Source organism: Daldinia loculata (assembly GCF_022478755.1).
Source record: "Daldinia loculata strain CBS 113971 unplaced genomic scaffold F4817scaffold_45, whole genome shotgun sequence".
Taxonomy (NCBI): Eukaryota; Fungi; Ascomycota; class Sordariomycetes; order Xylariales; family Hypoxylaceae; genus Daldinia; species Daldinia loculata.
The window spans coordinates 274,302-297,881 of NW_026054899.1; the positions used below are offsets into that span (position 1 = coordinate 274,302).

General features: G+C 29.0%; 3 protein-coding genes across 3 annotated transcripts; 2 read left to right on the top strand and 1 right to left on the bottom strand.

Moving 5' to 3' along the window:
* Positions 1–1,574: 1,574 nt before the first annotated feature.
* F4817DRAFT_367264 (kinase-like domain-containing protein) lies at positions 1,575–5,271 on the top strand (the record flags this gene model as incomplete). The annotated part of the gene is made up of 11 exons (XM_049307092.1): positions 1,575–2,114; positions 2,167–2,635; positions 2,706–2,730; positions 2,833–3,044; positions 3,107–3,171; positions 3,260–3,306; positions 3,366–3,537; positions 3,594–3,863; positions 3,943–3,956; positions 4,090–4,928; positions 4,985–5,271. 11 exons carry the CDS (start codon positions 1,575–1,577, stop codon positions 5,011–5,013), a joined length of 2,682 nt encoding a protein of 893 aa, XP_049156654.1. The 3' UTR covers positions 5,014–5,271.
* A 422-nt stretch (positions 5,272–5,693) lies between these two features.
* Positions 5,694–8,077, top strand: F4817DRAFT_367266 (DUF726-domain-containing protein; the record flags this gene model as incomplete). Its single annotated transcript, XM_049307093.1, has 4 exons — positions 5,694–6,713; positions 6,747–6,762; positions 6,915–7,243; positions 7,427–8,077. The coding sequence occupies 4 exons, from the start codon at positions 5,694–5,696 to the stop codon at positions 8,075–8,077; spliced, it is 2,016 nt and encodes a 671-aa protein (XP_049156655.1).
* Positions 8,078–8,577: 500 nt separating this feature from the next.
* On the bottom strand, positions 8,578–10,703 carry F4817DRAFT_345604 (cytochrome P450). The gene is made up of 4 exons (XM_049304282.1): positions 10,244–10,703; positions 10,068–10,184; positions 9,237–10,011; positions 8,578–9,184 (listed from the first exon to the last, which is right to left on the bottom strand). The coding sequence occupies exons 1-4, from the start codon at positions 10,448–10,450 to the stop codon at positions 8,754–8,756; spliced, it is 1,530 nt and encodes a 509-aa protein (XP_049156656.1). The 5' UTR covers positions 10,451–10,703; the 3' UTR covers positions 8,578–8,753.
* Between the last annotated feature and the right edge of the window lie 12,877 nt (positions 10,704–23,580).

Genomic DNA, 23,580 nt, shown 5'->3' on the forward strand with positions numbered 1-23,580 from the left:
TTGACACAACATCCCTATGCCTATAGCATCCTTTAGGTCTCTAAAACTTAGGTACTTAGGTAGTCACCTAGAACTTAAGCGCGTGGTGAACCGAATGGGCATCCACAATTCTTTATAATCGTTGTAAAAGTAGTATATTATAACTCTTATGAGCATTTCAACTTTCACTTATGAAGTTTTATTTCTCTATTAACTAACCGAGACAATACCGTTTTTGGCCAAAATAATTACATGGGGTAATGAGGTTGTTGCTTTCTTATTGTTTACCTTGTTCATGCTGTGAAATAATACTCCAATATTAACTAGGTATTATTGACAACAAGGACCGGTGGTAGAATCAAAGAATCTCCTCGAAATATACTGCATGCGGAAGCCATGGTACGAAGACAACGAGTTCTCAGTCCCGTGCTAAGTCTTGGGGAACCTGCCTTGGTAAGTTTTATTTATAGAAGGCAAATCTACCTAAGTACCTACCTATTATATTACTATTATGATTGTGGTTTTACCTAGGTAGATATGCGATGAATTATAATTGGAATATACTTACCTAGGTACCTGGGTTGGATGTTAGATTCGCACACGATGTGTAACTGACCATTCGAGTTGGCCAAAAGGGAAATACTATATGTTACCGTAGTTGAATTTCATCCGTCAGACTATAAAATAGAATTATAACCTGTTATGCCTGCTTCTTCGTATGGCCTGTAAATCTAAGTCCTACTTCCTCACTGAAACAACCAGTAACGAAGGTGTCCTAATATAACAAGTACTTCTTCAACCAAGATATATATCGTATCTGCTGGCTAGAAGGAAACGCAGTTATTGTATTCTTAGGGTTCGGGCAGACTTGGGATAACAGGGTGCTTTGGACGCATAGGGAGAGCATGTAGCAGCTTTGTGACCTATTTTGAACTACTTATTTAATAATCGAAACATTACTTGAGAGACTCATTGAATACCACCTGAAGGCATCCTTCTGCTTTTATACTTCCTGATTTGCATTATTGCGGTAAGTATATTTTGTTAATTCTCAATAGCGATAACGCTATTAATACTTGGTTTTATAGACCATAGTATGGAGATAAGGACTTAGATTTCCCACGCCGGGAAGTGCACCATCAATTAAGATGACATTCTGTGAATAATAAATCATATAAGAAGCATGTAGTGAGTTTAAATAGCGTAAACCTTTTTTGCATGCGGTAATATTTGGATTTGACTATAGAATGGTCAGTTGGATATATGAACCCACTGTAAAGGTGTTGCTCAGCTCTTTACAAAATCCTTTCTTCTATGAGTACCTCTTAATATTTCTTTCATATTCCCTAGGTATGTACTTTGCGTAGGAATACCCTACTAATTAAACCTGACCGTCAAGTCCCTTTGTCTACCAAATGGAATTTTGTGGATTCGATTACTGCAAGCAGCACAATAGCACAATGATGATTATGGTCTTTCAAAATTGTCTAGCCATATTTCCGGACTACAAGCAAGGTGGTATTCTCGTGTCTCAATTTTAGAATTGCTTGTCTAATGTACAGCTTCAAGCCTCTACGTGAAGTATAATATCGAAAATGGATGAATTGATGCGGGATGCGCCGGGGTGGATGCAAGCCCAGATGTATGGGAACCCCAGGAATTTCTCAGAACACTATAGAGCTGTAAATGCTCTCTGGAAGAAATATCGAGAGGAGGGCGGCCACGTTGTAAAGGGCTTCAGAGACTATCGCGTGGATCGAGAGGAGTGGGCGGAAGCTCCGTTTCCGAAACCAGGAGAAGTTAACCCTCGAGATTATAACATAAAAAAGAATTGGCAGCGGATTCCATACCGGACTGAGGGTTGGGAAAGCACGTGGCCACCGTTTGTGCTCCAAACATCCGATTTATGGGACGAGCCATATAGGAATGAAATAAGAGAAAGATGTCGGGCTGCTCAAAGATATTTCGAGAGACGTCCACTACATGATCTTAAACTTGCAAAAGTACTAGGCTACGGTGGGAATGGCATAGCTTTAAAGTTCAGAAGCGTACGCCCACCTTACGAACTGGTATTCAAGATTGGTCGCCAGGGTTGGTTCAGTCCAGAGATCCGTCGTGAAGAGCGGGCGTTACAGGTATATAGTACAGGTAATAATCGCTGTTGTATATCTTCTAACAACCTGGCAGGAAGTAGCCCGTGCGGCCCATTGCATCCAGACGGTCCCTCGAAATGAAGCCTTGCAAGCAGACTACCAGGCCTATGAATACGACCCAATAGATCAGTACGATTCGAGCGACGACGACGAAGATGTTGCTTCTCTAAGGGAATCAGAAATTGAATTCCCGGACGAGGATCGTGCCCTTCGGGGGTGGGATGACTCTCGGAAATTCACTCATGAAAACGACCCTGAAGATGCGGCGGTGAAACATGAATTTCACATGGACAGAATCAGGGAGCGAGATGAATTGATTGACAATATGATTCGTAATAGGGTTGGAAATGACCCAAATAATCCAATCTTCCGCCATGATTATGTTATCTTGGAGTTTGTGGAAAACGGTGACCTAGCGCACCTCATCCAAAGGATTGAAAAGGCCAAGGGTGACAAAACGAAGAGAGTCCCTAACCGTGTTCTTTGGTCCTTTTGGCTTTGCTGTGTGTTACACCCTCGATCTATTCTTTCCCCATCCCCATTTCTATATGATCTGGCTAATGCTATTCTCAGTGGTTAGGGCGTGTGTTGCCTTAGAGTAAGGAGTCCTCGGACCCAAAGACAATCCCCACCCCTTTCTCCCAGACTCGGTAGTCCTAGACTCATCGAAAAATTATATTAATTCAATGGGCTATTACAGGTATCCTCCGCGGTTATTCCATCCTGGGCGACACGACAGACACGCTCCGCAAAGGGTCGCAGACGCGGACAGGGTAAGGCAGCTTTCAAATCCCGAGGGGGGGCCTGAAGAGTGGAAAGCTATCGGAGACGACCTCTTCGAAGAGGTCCCGCCTATCGCTAAGCGATATGCTGGAATGCGGTTGGTCCATTTTGATATCGACGCTAGAAATAGTGAGAGACTTTCTCCCATCTTTCTATACTATGAGACAAGACTAAATGTGAAAATTATCAAGTCTTCATCGGTGGCCTAGACATACATGACACGGATGGTGAGCATGTTATAATTCCTAAACTGAAGGTAAGCTGGTCGTCCAAAAAAAAACTTTTAACATTCTTTTTTTCTCTTTTTTATTTTTTCTTCTTCTCGTATGCTAACTATAGCTTAGCTCGCGGACTTTGGACGTATGAGGAAGATAAAGCGTAACAAGGGAAAGTAAGTTGCACTGCTGTCCTTATTCTATATTTTAGTCATTACTTATAAATCAAACACAGTCAATACTACCTTCGGCATCGCTTCACCGGGAAATACGGCCACTATGCCCCTGAACAATTCGGAAGTGAGTGGGATTACCTAGAAGTTAGAGGCACGATGGGTTGGGAAGTCTCGGAGCAAAGGGTAGCTGGAAATTACGGATCACCGATGAATGTATGGGGAATTGCTTTGGTAAGATTTCTCTGGACACGGTAGCGAGCGTTACAAGCGATCTGACGTTTATGTAGACCTTATGGACGCTCATGACAACATCTCGCCCGCCGATTCCGCCCCAGCAGAGCTCGGATGATCCCCTTCACTATGCAGCATTGCTCATGGACGACCCCGAGTTAAGTTATATAGACGAAGACCTCCGGACTACAATTATGCAATGCATGAGGCACTACCCCGACGAGCGACCAACACTAGATGTTCTAATAGCGCAGGCAAAGGAAGGTACACAACGGGAATACGAGGGTGAGACTGACGACGTAATTAAAAACTGGGTTAAAACATTGGTATGTGATAGAGCAGGTCGCATCCTGGGCCCAGCCTTAACTTCTTGAGCACCCTTTTGCTATTAACCTGGCCCCTTAGCTAACCTTTTTCTAGTATGTAAAGCGACTCCCATTGCCTTGTCTCTTCTATAGCCATCAGTTTTAGCCAGGCACCTCTTGGGTAGAAGAGTGTGTATCCTACCAATAAGGTATTGGATTACTAACATACGTATTTCTGCCATATTAGTATCTACGACGCCGTTGAGCCCGACGATCCCCCTCCACCAGCTCCAGCCCCCCATGCAGGACCGGCTCACCATCCGGTACCGCATCCTCCTCCAGGACCTTTCGGGCCTCCCGGACCCTTCCCACCGCCCGGACCTCCCGGACCATTTGGACACCATGGACACCATGGACATCCCGGACCGTTTGGGCATCCCGGACCGTTTGGACATCCCGGACCGTTTGGACCTCCCGGACCGTTTGGACCTCCCGGACCGTTTGGTCACCATGGACACCATGGACACCATGGAGCTCCTGGACCTTTCGGACCTCCGGTTCCACCACCACATGGGGGTGGCGGCGTCGTAGTTAAAGGGGGTGGGGGAGGTGGCGACCAACCTCCCGGGCCACCATATGGAGATATTCCCATGGGAAACGTGATGCATGAAGTAATTTGGGAAGCACCACATGGAATTGGAGAGGAAGGTGAGGGCGAGATTGTAGACGCCGATGACGACGATGACGATGACGACGACGACGACGACGACGATGAAATATTCCTTGAAAATGGTGAAAATATAGACCCGTTAAACCCGTTTGCAGGGTTTGACGGACCCGGGGCTGCAGCAGCAGGTGTAGTTGAATTTCCCCCTCTTCCCCCGGTGCCCGAGGGGGTAGTGGACTGGCTACCACCGCCTGGGCCTCCGCCACCCATAGGACCCGCGTTGCCTCCAGGGCCGGCGGGCAGGCGTAATTTTAGAGACAGATTTCTGCGGCGGATTGGGCGTGACCGTAGTCCTCCAAGACACGGGCTTGCTGCGCCTCGTATACGCCGTAGAGATCGTTTTGGCAATCAGCTCCGAAGTGAGTACCTCCCCCGTGCCCAAATATATGAAATAAATACTCACCTATGGATTTAGATATTTTCAACCGCAATCGTAGACGCTGATGATATCGCTCTGGAATATAAATGGGCGTGCTTAACTCATATATTCATATATTGTTATTTTAGAGGAGGGTCAAGTTGATAGACTTGGTTGTTTTTTAGGAGTCTTGTTTTAAGGAATCGTGTTTCCAGCATTCACTGGCTATTTTGTTAGTTACCATACATGGTAATTTATGTAATTTAGGTACCCGATATATACTTGAGGATATTCACTGAGAATTTATCATCTTTCTTTCTTTCCTATTCCCCTATCTTGAGACTTAGTCTGTTAATGTTATCAACTTTCCTACCTCTTAATGTTGTCTTGTATGCGTATTCATCAATCGGAATGTTACTAGCGGTTATATGCATAAATACATCAGTACCTAGTCTTCTATCGACTAGAGTGTATAGCGTTTACTTAAGTCATTACATTCCATAGATAATGAATTATCTACGTAGATGAAAGAATCATGACTAGCCTCCGCTTATAAAATTTGCCACGAGTTAATCTGGTTATGATGTTCAGCGAAGATATTCTAATGCTATAAGCTAAGGGCAAAACCTACTAACAGGGATATCGGCTATAAGCTAAGTCGAGATTAATGACGTATTCCTTTGACACTGGGCATAGGTAACAAAAACTACATTTGCTTACCTTGAATTTGCTTTCAAGAATAAACTTCTGTAATCAAGTGCGAAAAATGTCGTCCATGTTCCAGAAAGCCAGTACTTTCTTAGGTGGCGGCGACGGAGATGGATCGAAGAAATATGATGAGGAGGGCGAGTCGCTTACAACCGTTCTAGATACGGATGAAGACCGTAGCTCACTCACAATTCTCGTTTCTGACATTACTGAACTTATGCGCAAACGCCTTATAGACACCTTCGACCCCAAAGAAACGGGCTCTCAAGAAGACCACCTTTTTGCGCTGGCGAGCGACAATAGCGAACTGGCTAATCTCGAGAAACTCAGCGATGAGGAACGAGGGAAGGGAATACAAAAGATACTAGAAAATAAAAAAACAGAACTAGCCGAACGTGAGAAGGAGGTTAGCGAAGAGGAAATTGTTACGCTCAAGACAAGCGTACTAGAGTTTTTTGACAACTGGAGGGACACCGTTGTGATCCGTGTCGGGGAAGTTGTTAACTCTAGGAAAACAGCCGAGAAACAATCGAAGCAAGCCAAGCCAGAACTCGCAGGCTTAGATACTGAACCGAGATTGGAGGGTATCGAGACTGAGGAGCACGAGAATACGATCACCGAAGCATTATTGAAGAGATACCCCCCCGTCGAAACCGCGTTGCGCAAAATGGCCAAGGAGAAGCGGATACTAATACTTCACTCAGTACTCCTGCTCCTTCTGAGCCTGGAGGACTATAACGCCTATTCGCGGGTTCTATTGCTGTACCTAACCACCAGCCTGGGTCTCTCGGCTACGGTGCTTTCAGAGGACGAAAAGAAAGTCGCTCGCGGGCTTCTTACGGCGGCTAAGAAAATGTCGGCTGATAAGGAGACGAAGAAGAGAGCTGAAGAGAACCGTACCGCTCGCAAGTGGAAGATGGGCGTAGCTGGAGTCGCTGGTGCGGCCCTCATCGGTATCACCGGCGGATTGGCTGCTCCTCTCCTGGCCTCTGGGGTCGGCACTGTTCTAGGTGGAATTGGTCTCGGGGCTACCGCTACGGCAGGCTATCTTGGAGCGTTAGCCGGAAGTGGCGTTTTAGTAGGTGGTCTATTTGGAGCCTAGGGTGCTAAGATGACAAGTGAAGCTAGTAAGTAAACCCCCTTATCACAATCTGAAAGCCATACTCCCGCTCTATGTAGGTCTGCTCTCTCAGGAGCCAGGAGTCTACGGAATAAGCTTGACGGCTCGAGATTACTTTATGATAATCCTAGTGGCATTTACTTACTCTCGATGTTGCAGTGGAACAATATACTCGAGATGTGGAAGACTTTGCTTTTGTGCCCATCGAAAAACCAGGGGAGAGTGAAATTGAAGCACGCCGGTTGCGAATTGCCATTGGTATTTCTGGCTGGCTGGGCGATAAAGACGAGGTGGTCACGCCCTGGAAATGTATCGGTCCAGGCCAAGAACCGTTTGCTCTCCGCTTCGAGCTGGAAGCGCTGATCAATCTGGGGAACGCGCTTACAACCCTAGTCACTTCCACGGCTTGGTCCTACGCGAAATCTGAGATCATTAAACGCACTGTTTTTGCGGCATTGTCCGCTGGCTTGTGGCCGCTAGGCTTGCTGGTACGTGCGATACCTCCCCTAAACCGCGTGTATTCATATTAGTGATCCCGCGCTCCCCCGGGCACTCGACTAGTGACACACTCATTGGCATATCACATTATGCCTACCCCTATCCCTTCCGAAGACAGCGTACTTAGACGAAGTATAACTGGCGCTTATCACAGGATGCTAATATCAATATAGAAAGCCAGTCATATTATTGACAACCCCTGGAGTATTGCTAACCAGCGTGCCCAAAAAGCTGGAGAAGTTCTTGCCGATGCTCTTATAAACAAAGCGCAAGGCGAGCGACCTGTCACACTTATCGGATACTCCCTCGGCGCTAAGGTTATATATGTGTGTCTACAGGAGCTTGCTAAGCGGAAGGCCTTTGGTCTAATCGAGAATGCCATAATGTTGGGCGCGCCGATTCCCAGCAGTTCAGCCGATTGGCGCCGCATCCGTTCTGTCGTTGCCGGAAGAGTTGTTAATGCATACAGCGCGGATGACTACATTCTCGCGTTTTTATACAGAAGTAGCAGCATCCAGTTCGGAGTTGCCGGGCTACATCCTGTTCTCGATGTCCGTGGCGTCGAGAACGTTGACGTTGGTGATCTAGTCAAAGGCCACACGTTGTACCGACATGCGACGGCACCGATCCTTAAGCGTATCGGTTTCGAAGACATTGACTTGCAGGAAATTAGACGCGAAGAACATCAATTGGCAGAGAAAAAGAAGGAAGAAGAGCAGCGCGAGGCTGCTGAGAGCGGCGCTAAGCAGGAGGGCACTGGCGATAACCCAAGTATCAGTGAGGGAGAGATCCGCAGGGTGGAACAAGAAATCGAACTAGTTTGAACTGGATATACCAGATTAAGGGGACCAATAACATATAATGCTTGAAGAAGCATCAAATACTATAGTTCGTCATGATTTTGTATTGTGCATGTAGAGCAATAATTGTGTGAAAAGGTATGTGTGACAGGGTGGCGATTGGTAAAGTAAAAAACTTAACTGGCCAGACAGGTACTAGGCCAGCAGAGAGCCTCACATCGACCAAATGAATTTCAAAAAGTAATCTTCTACTGTAGTTTTCCCCCATTATACGCCTAACCGAAATCCGAAATGGGCACTGGCGTAGCTGTATTGAAATCAACTCCAAGAAGGTTATACAATCAGGACGCAGCATGAAAAGAGTTGCTATAGAAACAGTCTAAATCGAATAGATAATAATTGTATGGACTGTCTAATAGTATCTTAGCTAGAATTGATAGTCGTAAGGATTCGAAGGAATAAGCTATACGTACCTAATCTTTATAGGTGTAATATAAGATATCGCAATTACCAATACAAACACATAAGAGATACAGAAATTATATTATAACCAAGTAAAGTAATGCTAATAGTTCATCTTGTTACGAGACATATCGCGGCGCTAGTTTCTCAAGAACAATTGGATATATATAAGTACTTTCAGGGGTATGGGCAATACAGAAATGTTCGACATAATGCGATACTCTACAAGACAATCCACTCAATAGTCATCAAGGTCAATCTCTGCTTTCCTCCGTCGCACTTGGATCCTCGACTTCTGGTCAACGGCGTTGACACCTTCGAAGATTCGCGGGGCTGGTCGACCCTCCTCTGGAATGAACCGCCAATCGTATTTAAGTAATAGATGGCATAGCGCAATCTTTACTTCGTTTGAGGCAAAGAACCGGCCGGGACATGCGTGCTGCCCGTGTCCAAAAAGAGTGTGGGCCGGACTAGTGGTCACGAATTGCCAGCTGTTCTCTTGGCCGGGCTGTTGCCTCATCTTTAAGAACCGGGCGGCATCAAACTTCTCAGGCTCGGGGTAAATAGTTGGATCCATGAAGTTACCCGCTACCACAATGCGTGCGCCCTTCGGTAACACGGTTCCATCAGAGAGTTCCAAGTCCTTCTCTACGTATCGGTGCATAGTAGCTAGATTCTTTTGTTTAGCTTAAATGAAAAAAGGGGTTGTGGAGAAACATACTTGCGCCCATGGGCGTGAATCGTTGGCCCTCCTTGAGGAAGCTATCCATAAGCTTAAGCTTGTACAGAGAAGTTTTCGCCCATCCGTGCTCGCCAATGACCTCGATGATCTCCTGTCGAAGCTGCTGAGCCACATCGGGATATTCGCAGATGTCAAGTAGTGCCGAACAAGTTGTCTCCGTAGTCGTGTGGATAGCAGCCATTGTCAGCGAAAGCTGCCCTGCGACGTAGTCGGCATCTCGTCCTTTAGCAACCTCATACATCCAGCCGATTGTGTCCGCGACCTTCGGGGGCTTCTCGCCCGCCGCATGCGCTGCATCGACAACGGCTTTACGGCGTTGTACCTCGGGGTTGATGAGTTTTCGTGCATCTCTAACGGCGTGGCGGAGAGATCTCGATTGCGGGATTAATACATAAGCGATGGGACGTAGAAACGAAGGAACAGCCCTCATTAGACGCGAGACAAGAAATGAGTCCACAGTATATGATTTAGAGATATCAAGCCATCTCCGATTCCGACATAGTTCTCTTCCTAAGAATACCCTTGATGAAAGTCGAGCGACAACTTCGAGCATATCGTCTCTAATGAGCCTGGTGGTCCATTCCTTGTTGTCACCGAAGACATCGTGGAGTGATGCCGCTGTTTCGTCGACCAGGTCATCCGTAATCAAGTTGAGTGATTGAGTTAACTTCACCCGTACCGTATCTTGAATTAGAGACTCGTCACGTAGGCCTAGCCGGTGAGCTTCGAATCCTGGATAATTCACCATAAAATCCTAGCCCTGTTAGTCACTTTCGAGATTTCATAGCAGATATGTGATGGAGTAGGTACTTTAGCAAAGGCCTTGTTGAAATTCAACGAGGGATGGTTACGAAGTTCGTCAGCGAATCTATTGGGCAAGACAATCTTCGGACCCGTTCCTGTCATGACTTGGAATGGCCCGGAAAACTACGTATGAATTAGCGATATAATTTTGACAGGGATATGCCTAGGTGAGGTAGCTGTACCCTTTTTACGCCTTCGGCCACGGCTTTCCTGCCGTGCCATAGCCAAGTTTTCGTTGGACTCTGTCCATCAACTGTTATGACTGGAAATCCAGCAAAAGGTCGGTCTGCGGTGACTAGCGAGTAGATGAAGCCAAGTACCAGGGTAGCAATGACCACTTGAAGGGACACAGGCAGTCCCTGGGGGAGAAGATGCTGAATGGCCTCCATTTTGAATATGGCCGTCAATATGATGTTTAGACTCTAGAGCATAAAAGTCGCAGCCCAACCTACTGAAAGGCGATCGACTTTATATTATATCCTGGACATCTTGTTCCGGAACATAACTGTTACCACTCATATCTCCTATATATCTTACTATTGTTTCACGTCTCCACGTGGTGCATACTGTAGCGAGACCCAACGTCAGCAAGCTAACCCTTCCAGGTTCAAGCTTCTCCACGATCACTATTAGATCACTATTACTACACTTCATAAATACTAGTACGAGCTGAAAACCCCGCATACAGCATCGCTTAGCATGACTAATATGGAGCAATCAAGTATAAATAACGGAAAAGGTCTCCTACGGATCCGTACATAGCACCGAATACGGATACGCGATACGATTGCATTGCATTGCACAACATAACAAATTAGCGGCTCGGTTGTTGACTAGCCCGATGCATCTCTTGCATAATCCTTAACGTCAAGCTTTTAACACCTGATTTATGCTTTATGCTTAAATACTTACCCGGGTGGGGGGGGTCTTAAGACAGACTAATATTAATCTATCAATATTATAAAAATAAGTTAAAATAATTTATTTAAACAATAAAAACTCACACGTTTTATATTAATATATATATTGGATTAATTATTATTATTTTTTAAAACTTATATATTATTTATTTTATAATGTTAATTATAAAATAAATGTAATAAATATTGTTTTATAAAAATGTTTATATTATTTTTTAAGTATTTAAAATGTATTTTTTAATTTAATTAATATAAAACTCGAATTATAATAATTAAATTATAATAATATTATTTATATATAAATAATTTTATGATTATTATAAATTATATTTATTTTAATATTGTTATAATATTGTAAATATTAAAGTTTAATGAAATTAATAATTTTTAAAAGTTATTTTTAACATAAAATGAGATTTTTAAAAAATAATATATTTATATAAATATTAAAGTTGTATTTTATTATTTTTTTGTTATTTTTATTATTGGTATAATATGTTAAGTTAAGTTAAAGTGTTATTATTATTTTAAAATATTTTTTTATTATATTTATTACGAAAATAATAAAAAGATTATTATTAAAAAGTTATTTTAATTATTTGGAAAAACTATAATATATGGAAAATTATTATAATTTAAAATTGCTGTTGTTATAATAATTATGGTAAAATTTTATTACGATAGTTTTAAAACTTTGCGTTTAATTTAATAAAATTTATTGTATTAACATTATTTTGCGGTTAATATTGTGGTGTGGTTTTACAATAATAGTATAATTTTACAATAATGGTGTGGTTTTACAATAATGGTGTGGTTTTATAATAGTGGTATAGCTGAAATGGCTGGTAATAGTTTTACCGTTATATCGTAATTTATATTATAAAATTATAAAAAAACCGGATATAAAATAATAATGAATATATAATAATAAGTATTATATTATATTTAATATAACCATTTTTATATATATTTATTGGAAACCATATATTATTTAGTTTAGGTTTTTTATTCCAAATATTTTTTATATTTTAATATCTTTTAACTATTTTCCAAGGTTGTAATGGGAGTGTATGCTGGTTAATGGCCTTTAGGTATATGGTAAAAAGATGTTTGCGATAATTATTGGTTAATTGGAAACTTGTATTAAATAAATGTAAGATAATAGCAATGGTAAAAGGTATTTTCTTGTATGGATTATTAAGTATTTATTTTCGAATATGCGATAAGTTATATAAGTATGTAAGTATTAATAACTTTTGTAAAATTAACGATTATAAAACTTTAAAATGGTGACGAAAAACTTATATATCTTATAAATTTTTTGATATTAAATACGGAATATTTAAAGTTTTACGGATATTAATTAATAAATTTATAAATGTAAAATAAAAAAAAATACGGATGGTTTATTAATACGTACTTTGTAAATTGTATGATTTTAAATTAAATTTTAATGAATTATTTACGTAAATTATACGTTAATAAATAAAGTTAAAAAGTATAAATGCGAAACTTACGAGTAAAGATATTTTATTAATAAAATGAGCGTAAATATACGTCATGTAAAAATGATATAACTGTTTTAAATAATGAATTAAATGGCGGGAAAATTCGAGATAATAAAATAATGATATTTAAATAATGTTTATAACTTATTAAAACGTTATAAAGTTAAAGTAAATTAAAGAATAATATTTAATTAAATGTTTAAAAAATATTAATTTAATTTTATAAAATGATAAAATTGGTGGTAAAATAAAACTTAAAATTTATCGTTTTATTTATAGAATATATAATAAATATTTAAAATTTTATTTTAACCATTTTAAAATAAACAATAATTGTATTGTTTAAGTTTAATTGGGAAAGGTAAAATAAAACGTAAAATAAAAAAACTTACTTATAATTTACCGATTTAAATAGTTAAAATTTTACTATATATTTAAAAAAAGTAATTTGTAAATACTTATTTACATATTAAATAAAAAAATTGCAAAAAACGTAATATTACGTAATATTATGTTAAAGAATTAAATTTTTAATATATAAAATAAAATAAAGGAATTTTTAAAAATTATTACGGAAGTAAATGAAATATAAGCTATGGATAAATATAAATATAATTGTTATAATTTTAATATAATATAAAGTGTTATTTTTATTAGCGTAGTATAAATGATGGTTAAAGTTGGAAAGTTTATAATTATAAAATTAATGCGGTTAATGTAAAAAGGTTTATACGGCAATTATTAAATTTTTATAACGATTATATGGTTTAAGTTAACTTTAACCTATTAACGCGGTATTTTGTTATTTTTAATATAAAATTAATGGAATTATATTATAAAAGTTTTAATAATTATATTAAATAAAATATAAATAAAAAAAATTTTTTAATTATATTATCTTTTATTAATTTATTTTATAAGTTATAAAATATTTTTTTTAATTGGTTTTAAAATATTTTTACTTAAGTTATATCTTTTACGCATTAATTTAATTGTTGTTTTTAATATATTAATATATATGGTAAAAAATAATAAACGATTTATTTTAAGTATATATATATTTTTTTATATATAACGTCTTTATATTATATATTATAAAAATTAATAAATAAGTTAATTTAAGTTTATATTAATTTATTTATATTTATAATAGTTTTAATATATCCGGTAAACATTTATAAAAGTAAAATTAAGGTTTATATTAAGTTGTAAATGATTATTATTATTTTAAAAAATTTAATAAATATTTAAAATAAAGTAGTTTAAGTTTATATTAAATTTTAAATAATTATTATTACTTTTATATAATTAATAAAAGTTTATAAATAAATTATTTAACTTTATATTAATTTTTATATGTTTATTATTGTTTAAATTAATTTAATAAAAATTTATAATTAAGTTGTTTGGTTTTATATTAGATTTTTTACATATATTACGGTTTTAAAATGTTTAATAAAAGTTTATAAACAAGTAATTTATTTTTATATTAACTATTATATGGTTATTATAGTTTTAACATATTTAATGAAAGTTTATAAATAATTATTTTAAGTTTATTCCTAATTATATATAATTATTAATATTTTAATATATTTGGTAAAATTTTATAAATAAGTATTCCGGTTTTGTATTAATGTTTATATATCGATTTAAGTATTGATCTTTTAGTAAATATGTAAAATGGTTATTTTAACCGTTATAATACTTGTAAGTTTATATTTATACGGAAAGATATAACTTGTGAAACTTATAATATAAATACTTTTATATATTTAATACGTTTTAATAATAACATAATATATTAATAAGCTTGTAAATAATTTAGTTAATTACTTTACCAAAGTTTATAAAAACATTGTAAATTAATAAACTTATAAATGTTTTAATTATTTATCTTTTTTAACTTATCGGTAATATCGTAAGTTAATTAATTTGTGATTTTTTTAATTTTTATTTTTTTTTAAAATATAAAAACTATTATAAACCTTTTAATTTATGGATTTTTTAGTTTTTGCTTTTTTTAAGCTATAAAAAACATTATTAAAAAAGTAAATTATAAAGTTTTTAATTATTATTTTTTTTTTTTTTTAATGTTAGTATTGTATATTAATTGTTGCGTGAATGTTTTAATGCTTTATTTTTAAAGATTTATGTTAATATATTAAATAATGTTATGGTAAAAATTAATTAAGTAAATCTTAAGCCTTTTTAAGATTACATTTTAGTTTTATATTTAAGTAAAATATTATTGCAAATTATTTAAATAAGTTTAATTTTGTTTAATATTTAAATTAACTAATAAAAAAAGTCTAGTGTTATTTTAATTAATTTTTAAAATAAATTATAAACATTTTACTAGTGAATTATAAGTCCCGAGTTGTTAATGTTGCTTTAATAATTAAAATATTAATAAAACTTTCCGTATGTTATTACTTATTTAAATAATATTTTAAATATTTTTAAGTATAAAGTTTTATTTAATAATTAATACGTATTTTATGTAAAATGCTTTTATTAATTATTAAAGTTATATTTGTTATTATATAATATAAAATAAATATTACATATATGTTTGGTTATATGGTGCGGTGAAAAAAGTGGTTATTATGTAATAATATTTAAAGAAAATAAACGTTGTATAAAATATAAAAAATTGATTTGTCAGGTTTTTAAATTATTTAATACCAAATAAATTTAAGTAAAAAAAAGTTAATAATTTCTTTTATATTATTAAAATAATAAATTGGTATTTAAAAAATAAGATTTTGGTTTTAAATATTATTATTATTTTAAAAAATTATAATAACGAGGAAAATACGATAAGTGTTAATAATGGTATAAATAAAAATATTATCGATTTTAACATACTTTTTTTATTTTATTTGGATAAAGTTTTTTACGTTAAAATAAATATGTTAATATTTAATAAAAATAAACGAAAAATTAAAAAAAAATATTAAAAGTAATATATTTAAAAAAGAATAATATTTTACGTGTTTATTTAATTACATTTAAACCAAATGTAAATAAATTTGGTATATTATAATTGGCGGCGTATGCGTTTTAAAATTGTTGATTAAATAAACAATAAAGATTTAATCTTTTTAAGCATAACATATTTAAAAATTTATCTTGTTTTTTTCTTATTATCCTAGTTTTAATCTGGTAAAAAAGTAAAGGGAGGTAATATTTGTCATTTTTTTAAATTAATATTAAAATCTTTACAACTTTTTTATTTTAAATTAAATTTATATTTAATATATCCTTTAATTATAAACATTTTTAAACTATTAATTTAAACGTTACATAAATTTTTGGATTAATTTTCTTTAATGCTCCCGAAAATTTAAAAACAGTTAATATCCGAATATTTTTTTTATTTATTAATATAAATGTAATATTTTAATTATTAATTTTTAATATTTTTGATTTAAAAAATTTATAAAAATTTAATTAATTAATTGTTATTAATAACTTTAATTTTTATTATATTTGGAATTAAACTTTTTAAAATAATATTACGACAAATCTTTCCTTATATTTTATTTTTATTATAAATTAACTTAATTTAATATTTAAGTATGTATTTATTTATGTTTTGTTTTATTAAATAAAACCATAATCATTTTCTTAAAACTAAACTCTTAAATGCCGTTAGTAAAATGAAAGCTTTGGTAGAAATTAAAAAAGCCTTTTAATTTTACGTATGTTATATTTTTCTTTAAACTTATAAGATTTTCGATAATAACATTTTTAATTCGTAAAACGTCCGTTAATTTAAAAATAATACTAGTGCCGCTTATTTTATTAATAACATTAAATAAAGCTGGATTGTTAACGTTATATAAAATATTAACTTTTGCGTTTAAAAAAGTTCCGATATAAAATAATAATTGAATAAATTGTTTTTTTTTAATAATAATTACCATTATATTATTTTGCAATAATTAGAACGTAGTTTTATTATATGTAAAAAAATTAAAACAAATAATATTTTAATAAGTAATAATAATAATATTCACCGAAAATATATAAAAAAAAATATCGGGAAAAAAATGTTTTACAATAAAATTAATATAATAAATAAACGTTAGTTTTACAAAAGAATTAAATAAATGATATTAAAGGAAAATTAGGGTTAAAATAAATATTTACGCACATTTTATCATTTTTTACAAACCTATATAATATTTCGGTAATTATATTTGTTACCATTTAAATAATAAAGGAAATTATTGGAAAAATTTCATAAAATCATTAACTTTTTTCGCCGTTAAAATATTACCAATAAGTAATTAATGTGTATATTTTATAAGGCTTATATATTCATTATACGTTATATTAATTAATTTTAACTTAATTATGTTTAATGCAAATATAAATGACTTAATAACATTAGTAAATGACGTATTTTCATTAAACCTTATATTTCGCAATAATTTTACCTTTTAAATTTTAAGTATTAATAAAACTTATAATTATATAACGTTTATGTAAAGTTAATATTTGCCAAATATAACAATATTGTAATCAAGATTTACACGGGCATTATTATCGATAATGTAAAACTTATATCTTTTTTTTATTTTATAAAAAAAATATCTTATTAATTTTTACTATTATAACATATCTTTTAAAAAACATATTGTAAAAACATAAAAAAAAACATTTTAACTATCGATAAATATTTCGCATTTTTTATTTAACTTTTTAAAGCCGGAAAAATCGTAAATTGTTTTTTTATAATTTATATTAAATGGTACCAATAAAATTAACAAAACAAACTTTTATTTATTTGCAATATAGTTTAAGAAAAAGCCGTATAAAGTATATATATTTAAGATTAACTTATATATATTTTTATATAAACCGAAAACATCGATAAAAATCTTTAAAAATATTAAAATTACATTAAGTTTCGTAAAATTTAATATAAGTTTATTTTTCCCAAAAATCTTAATTTTTAATTTTATTTTATAAAATATAAATAGTTGGATAGTTTAGATTATTATAGTTTTACTATTAAAAATAAATCGGATTGTAAAATTTTTTTGTTTTAATAATTAATATTCCTTTTTTTTGTTTAATTTATAATTGTAATATAAGATTATATTTATGACGTGTGATTTAATCTTTTTTAACGCTAATTTTAAATTATTTCTTTTAATTAAAATAAGTTTTTTTTATGTTTTTATAAAATTTTCTAGTAAAAAAGCCTTTTATTTATATTAATAAATAATATTATCGGGTAATTAATTTATATATATAACTTGTTATATTAACGTTATATGTAAATTAAATTTTTTATTATTTTTTATTAAAGTTATATAATCTTGTTTACATTAAATAACTTTATTAATATATTAATCTTATATTTTATAACTTTTATAGTTTAATTTGTAACAGTAATATTTTACAAAATTTAAAAGTAATAATGATTAATTATTTAAATAACGGTAAAATTCATTTAATATAAACTATATTAATTTATTTCACATTTTAAAATGTTAAAATTTCGATATTTTATTTGTAAAAAAAGTTATACTAGTATATATTATATTTCTTATTTTTGGTAAATTAAAAAATCGTAAATAAATTTCACTTAAATTTAATGACTGTATTTTTTTTATAAACCGGGATTAAGTTGGCATTTTCTTCGTATTTAATTTTATAACGCGTTTATAAACTTTAATAAAAAGTAATTTTTATTTATATTTATTTATAAATATATTTTTATAAATAAATAATGATTTAAATTTATAGTTTAATAAAGTTTTAATAATTTATTAAAATATATTTTATTACTTTTTAAACATTTTAATATTTAATAAAAAAAACGCAAATTTAAATTACGTTTAATTTATGGTAAATTTTAAAGCTTTTTTTATAAGATTATTTACTTTATTACCAAAAGTAATCTTGTTATTTTTTAAATTTACGGCATTATAATTAATAGTTATATTATTTTCAAATATTAGATAATTTTTATCGTTATTATTGGATATTTTTTTAAATAATATTTATATATTAATAATTTTACTAATATCTTTTTTTTCAAGTTAAATTATAATATTATCCTCTTCTTTAATTAATTTAAACTTAAATAATATATTTTTTTAATTAATTGTAATTTGTAAATTTTTATTTTTATTGTTTTTTGGTGGTAATAACGGTAATTGTTTATCCGGTTTTAAAAAGTTATTATTATTTTACCATTAACAAATATTTTTATAAATCCACGCATTTTATAAAATTTTAAAGGTTTTATAAAATAATAATAACAAAAATAATTAAATAATTAATTTATTATTTTTGTTTACTTTAAAATCATCTTTATTTGGTTTTTTATATATTTTTTATTTTTTTACGGCTGGTTTATTAAGTAATTTGTGATTTATTATACCGGAGAAAATATTATAAATTATTTTTATGTTAATTAAATAAACTTGTTAATTTGTTAATTTAAATAATATTTATTACAGTATTTGTAAATATAATTTAATTTATAAACAATAAAATCATAAACATAACACATTTAAAAATGGTTATAAATAAATAAACTTTATTTAACATAATATTAAATGGAGTTAATTTATAACGTTTTTACACTTTCTTATATTATAACTATTAAAAATTATGTTACTTTATTTATTTTAATTTCTTTTACGTTTTAAATAAAATTTAAAATATTTATTAAATACCTTTTTTAATTTACTTTGCAAACATTAATTATAACGTTTAATTGGTTATTATAAAAATTGTTATATTTAATACTTAATTAAAAGATCATTTAAATTTAAACACAAACCAAAATAATTTAACTACTATTACCGAAAATTACATAATAAAAGACGTAAAACGTTTTTATAACCTAAAAAATCTTAACGATTTTATTGTTAATGGATTTAAAATAAGTTTAAGTTTATATTATATTTTAATTATTATTTTAATATTATTAAAAAAACAAAATTAAATAATAAATAAATTTACGTTATAAAAACTAAAAAATAATAAATTAATAAATTATAACCTTTTTTTAAAATATTTGAAATAATTATAAAAAAAGTTATTTTGGTTTAATATAATAAATCTTTAATAACCCCACTGGTTATTTTTTTCTTTTAGCCTTATAAAGATTTACAATATAAATAAATTTACGCGTTAATAAAAAAAAAGTTTTAAATAAATTATAATTGTTAAAAATACCGTTTTATGGAACGGATAAAAGTAAGTTAATTTTTACACTTTTTTAATATAATATTAATTATATAACATCATATCATAAATATGGAAAAAAATAACAAATCATTTCGCAATAAAAAAAACGCAAAAATTATTAACTTAATATTATAAAAAAACTTTAAACCAAATAAATTCACTATATTATTCACATGTTTAAATAATTAAATAAATTTTACCATATTTTACTTTTACGTTATTTAATAATACATTTATAAGTAAAATATAATATTAAAACCGAAACGCAATTAATATTATATAAATGTTTATGTTAAAATGAAAACTTATTTTAAAAAAAAAGTTAATTATAAACGCAAGTTTAAAATAAGTAAAAAATTAAGCAAACTTAAATATATTCGGCCATTTATCTTTAATAAGTTTAAACAATTATATAATTTAATATTATTTAAACTATTTTGTATTAAAAAAATTTAATTTATCGTAACGAAGTTAAATAGTTTAACATTTTAACGTAAAAGAAAACGTACAAAATTTTTAAATGTCGATAAAAATAATGATTTATATAAATTAAGATTTTTACTAGCTTTATTACCAAAAATAAATACATTAATATTTACAATAATAATTATAATATTGGCAAATAAAATAACATGAAATTGGCAAATATGTCAGTAAATTTCTGTCATTAATATTTACTTAATTAAACACATATCATAATTGTTATAAACATATTAAAGTTTACATATAAAAATGGTGGAATTATTATATATAATAAGTTTTTTCCGTCCCGTTTTAAGTTAAGTTTTATTAACCATTTAATCTTTTAAAATCGCATTAATGTTTTTTTTAAAACATATATATATTTAAAATAATATTATATAATATTAAATTTACTAATTATTATTAAATTATTACTGGATTTTAAAAGGTAATTAATTAACTTAAATTAATAATCATAAAAATTATATATTTAATATAAATATAAACTACTTATAACCTTTATTATTCTTTAATTTAAATCATAATAATTTTATGATAACCACTTTATGTTACGTATTACTTAAAAATTCTGTGCTAAAATAATTATTTCACCATAAATAAAAACTTTATATTATTTTTATTTTATTTTTATTTAATTATTTTTATTTTAATTATAGTGTTTATGGGAAATTAATATATTAACTATAAATAACATTATATAAAATAACGTACAAATATTTATATATATTTTATTTTATTAAAAATAATTTAATTTATTACTTTTTATATTAATATATAAAAAAATTTATTATAAATTTAAATAAATTTACAAGCTTTAATTTAATTATTAACCATATTATAAATAATTAAAAAAGATTTATTAAACAGTTAGTTTTTTTCACAAGTCTTAATTTAACTGTTAACTTTTACATTAATATTTAAGTAAATTTTATAAACAAAGTTAGTTTTTTACAATTTGTAATCTTACGCCCCAATTAAATATCAACCCCCATTACAATTTAATCAACCTGTTAATCTTTTCACAAAATCTAATATTAAGCTTTATATACAAACCAGACTTATAATATCCAATATACTTAAATATATTATTTTCGTAAATTTAAAAAACGTTTTCTCCCTTTTATAACATATACCACAATAAAATCTTACCTTTTACCTAAATAATATTATTTTCCCAAAATTTATCATCATATTAACAACTTAACATTATTAATATATATCACTTTATAAACATAAATAAACTATCGTATTTTTTTCCAAATAAAACCAAAACTACCATATACTTAAAAATATATTTTACTTAAATTTTAATATTATTTAATAAAGCTTATAATAAATATGGTAATGCTCATAATTTTTACTTAAACTATGGCAGCTTTTTATTCGATTTATATTAATATAATAAAGTTAAAAATTTTTACTTAAACTATACCAACTTTTTATTAAATCCATATTAACATAATAATATTAATAATTTTTATTTAATTTATAAGAATCTTTTATCCGATTTATATTAACATAATAAAGTTAATAATTTTCATTTAATTTATAATAAATCTTTATTAAATTTACATTAACATAATAAAATTAACAGTTTTTACTTAACATATAATCATTTTTTATTAAGTTTAGTTTTACCATATTAAAATACTTATTTTTTATATAAAATTTAAATAACTTTTATTAAAACTAAAATAATTATAAGAATATTTATTACTTTATTAAAATCATAATAATTATTATATATATTTTTAATAAAAGTTATATTTTAATACGTTTTATATATATATCTTTATAAATTTAAAAGATTATATATTCGTAATTGATTTTATGTAATTTTTTAATTTATTGTAAAATATTTGTGTTTAATGTAAAATTATTGGATATATTCTAACAAAATATCATAATTTATAAATATATAAAAGATTTTTAATATTTAATAAATATTAATAAATATAATAATAATATTATAAAAATGTTTTATAATGTTTACTTTTATATAGTTTAAAATGTAAAGATATTATTATTTAATAAATTATTTAAAATAATAAAAAAGATAATTTACTAACGTTTTATAAAAAAAGAAAATGGAAAAAAAGTTTTATTATATTATTAAACCACGATATAATTTAATGTAAAATAAATGTTTTATTAAAAAATGGTTAAATTATCATATAATATAATTTATATTAAATATAAAAATAAAATTGGTATAATTAAAATGGTAAATGTAAATAAAAATGATTACAAATCCCGTATTAAAAGGAAAAAACCTTTAAGTTTTTGTTTGTTACGTCTTTACTTTAATATTTTATTACTTCCAAAAAACAAAATAACTTTACCGGGGTAATAATATATTTGTTTATTAAAAAAGTATAATACGAATATTTTATTTAAACTTTTTATATTATACTAATAACTTTAAATAAAAATAAATTAATAAATATTATAATAACGGTTAAAATTATTTTTTAACCTTTTTAAAATTAATATATTAGCTTTGATTTATAAGAATCTTACATTTATTTTTACTATTTTAATTATTTATTACGTTACGTTTTTATATAAAATTAATATATCGCGTTTTTAAATTTTAACAATTTTATGGCGTTGTTTTAAAAAACTTTTTCTTTATATTTATCATTTTTAAACAAAATAAATATAATATTATTTTAATATTTTTACAATATTTAACTTTTATATTATAACATTTTAAATTACGGGATATTTTTTAACTTATATATGTCATTTATTAAATATTATATATTATTACCATTTTTTATATTTATTTCGCATATTAAAAATCTAAACACTTTTTTACCAATTAATATACTTAATATTTATATTTTTTATTTATATTTTATCCACATTTTAACTTTTACTTTTATTTATTTATATATTAATTATTTACCTTTTAAATTTCGATTTTATAAATTTACCTTTTCGCCATATAATTTGTTAAAGCTGTAAAAATATTAAATATTATAAGTTTATATTTTAACTTAATTTAATATATCCTTTGTAAAAACGTTTTAAATAATAATTAACTTTTATAATTTTGTAAATGTTTTACCGTAACAATTTCCTTGTATATTGCGCATTTTTTAAAAGTATTATAAACTGTATTAATAAAGGCTAAAAAAAATAAAAAGGAAAAAAAAAAAAAAAAAAAAGACTTAATTTAATAATGAATAAATATAAATATTTCGGTGCGTTTATTACGTATAAAAGTGTTAAATTATAATTATTAAAAAAAACGCGTAAAGTATTTGTTAAATTTATAAACGATAATAAATATAAAAGATTTATTTAACGGATGCGTAATATAATTGCGTTAATCGGCTTTTACTTTAAAAACGTTATTATTAATTACGTAAACCTTGTTAA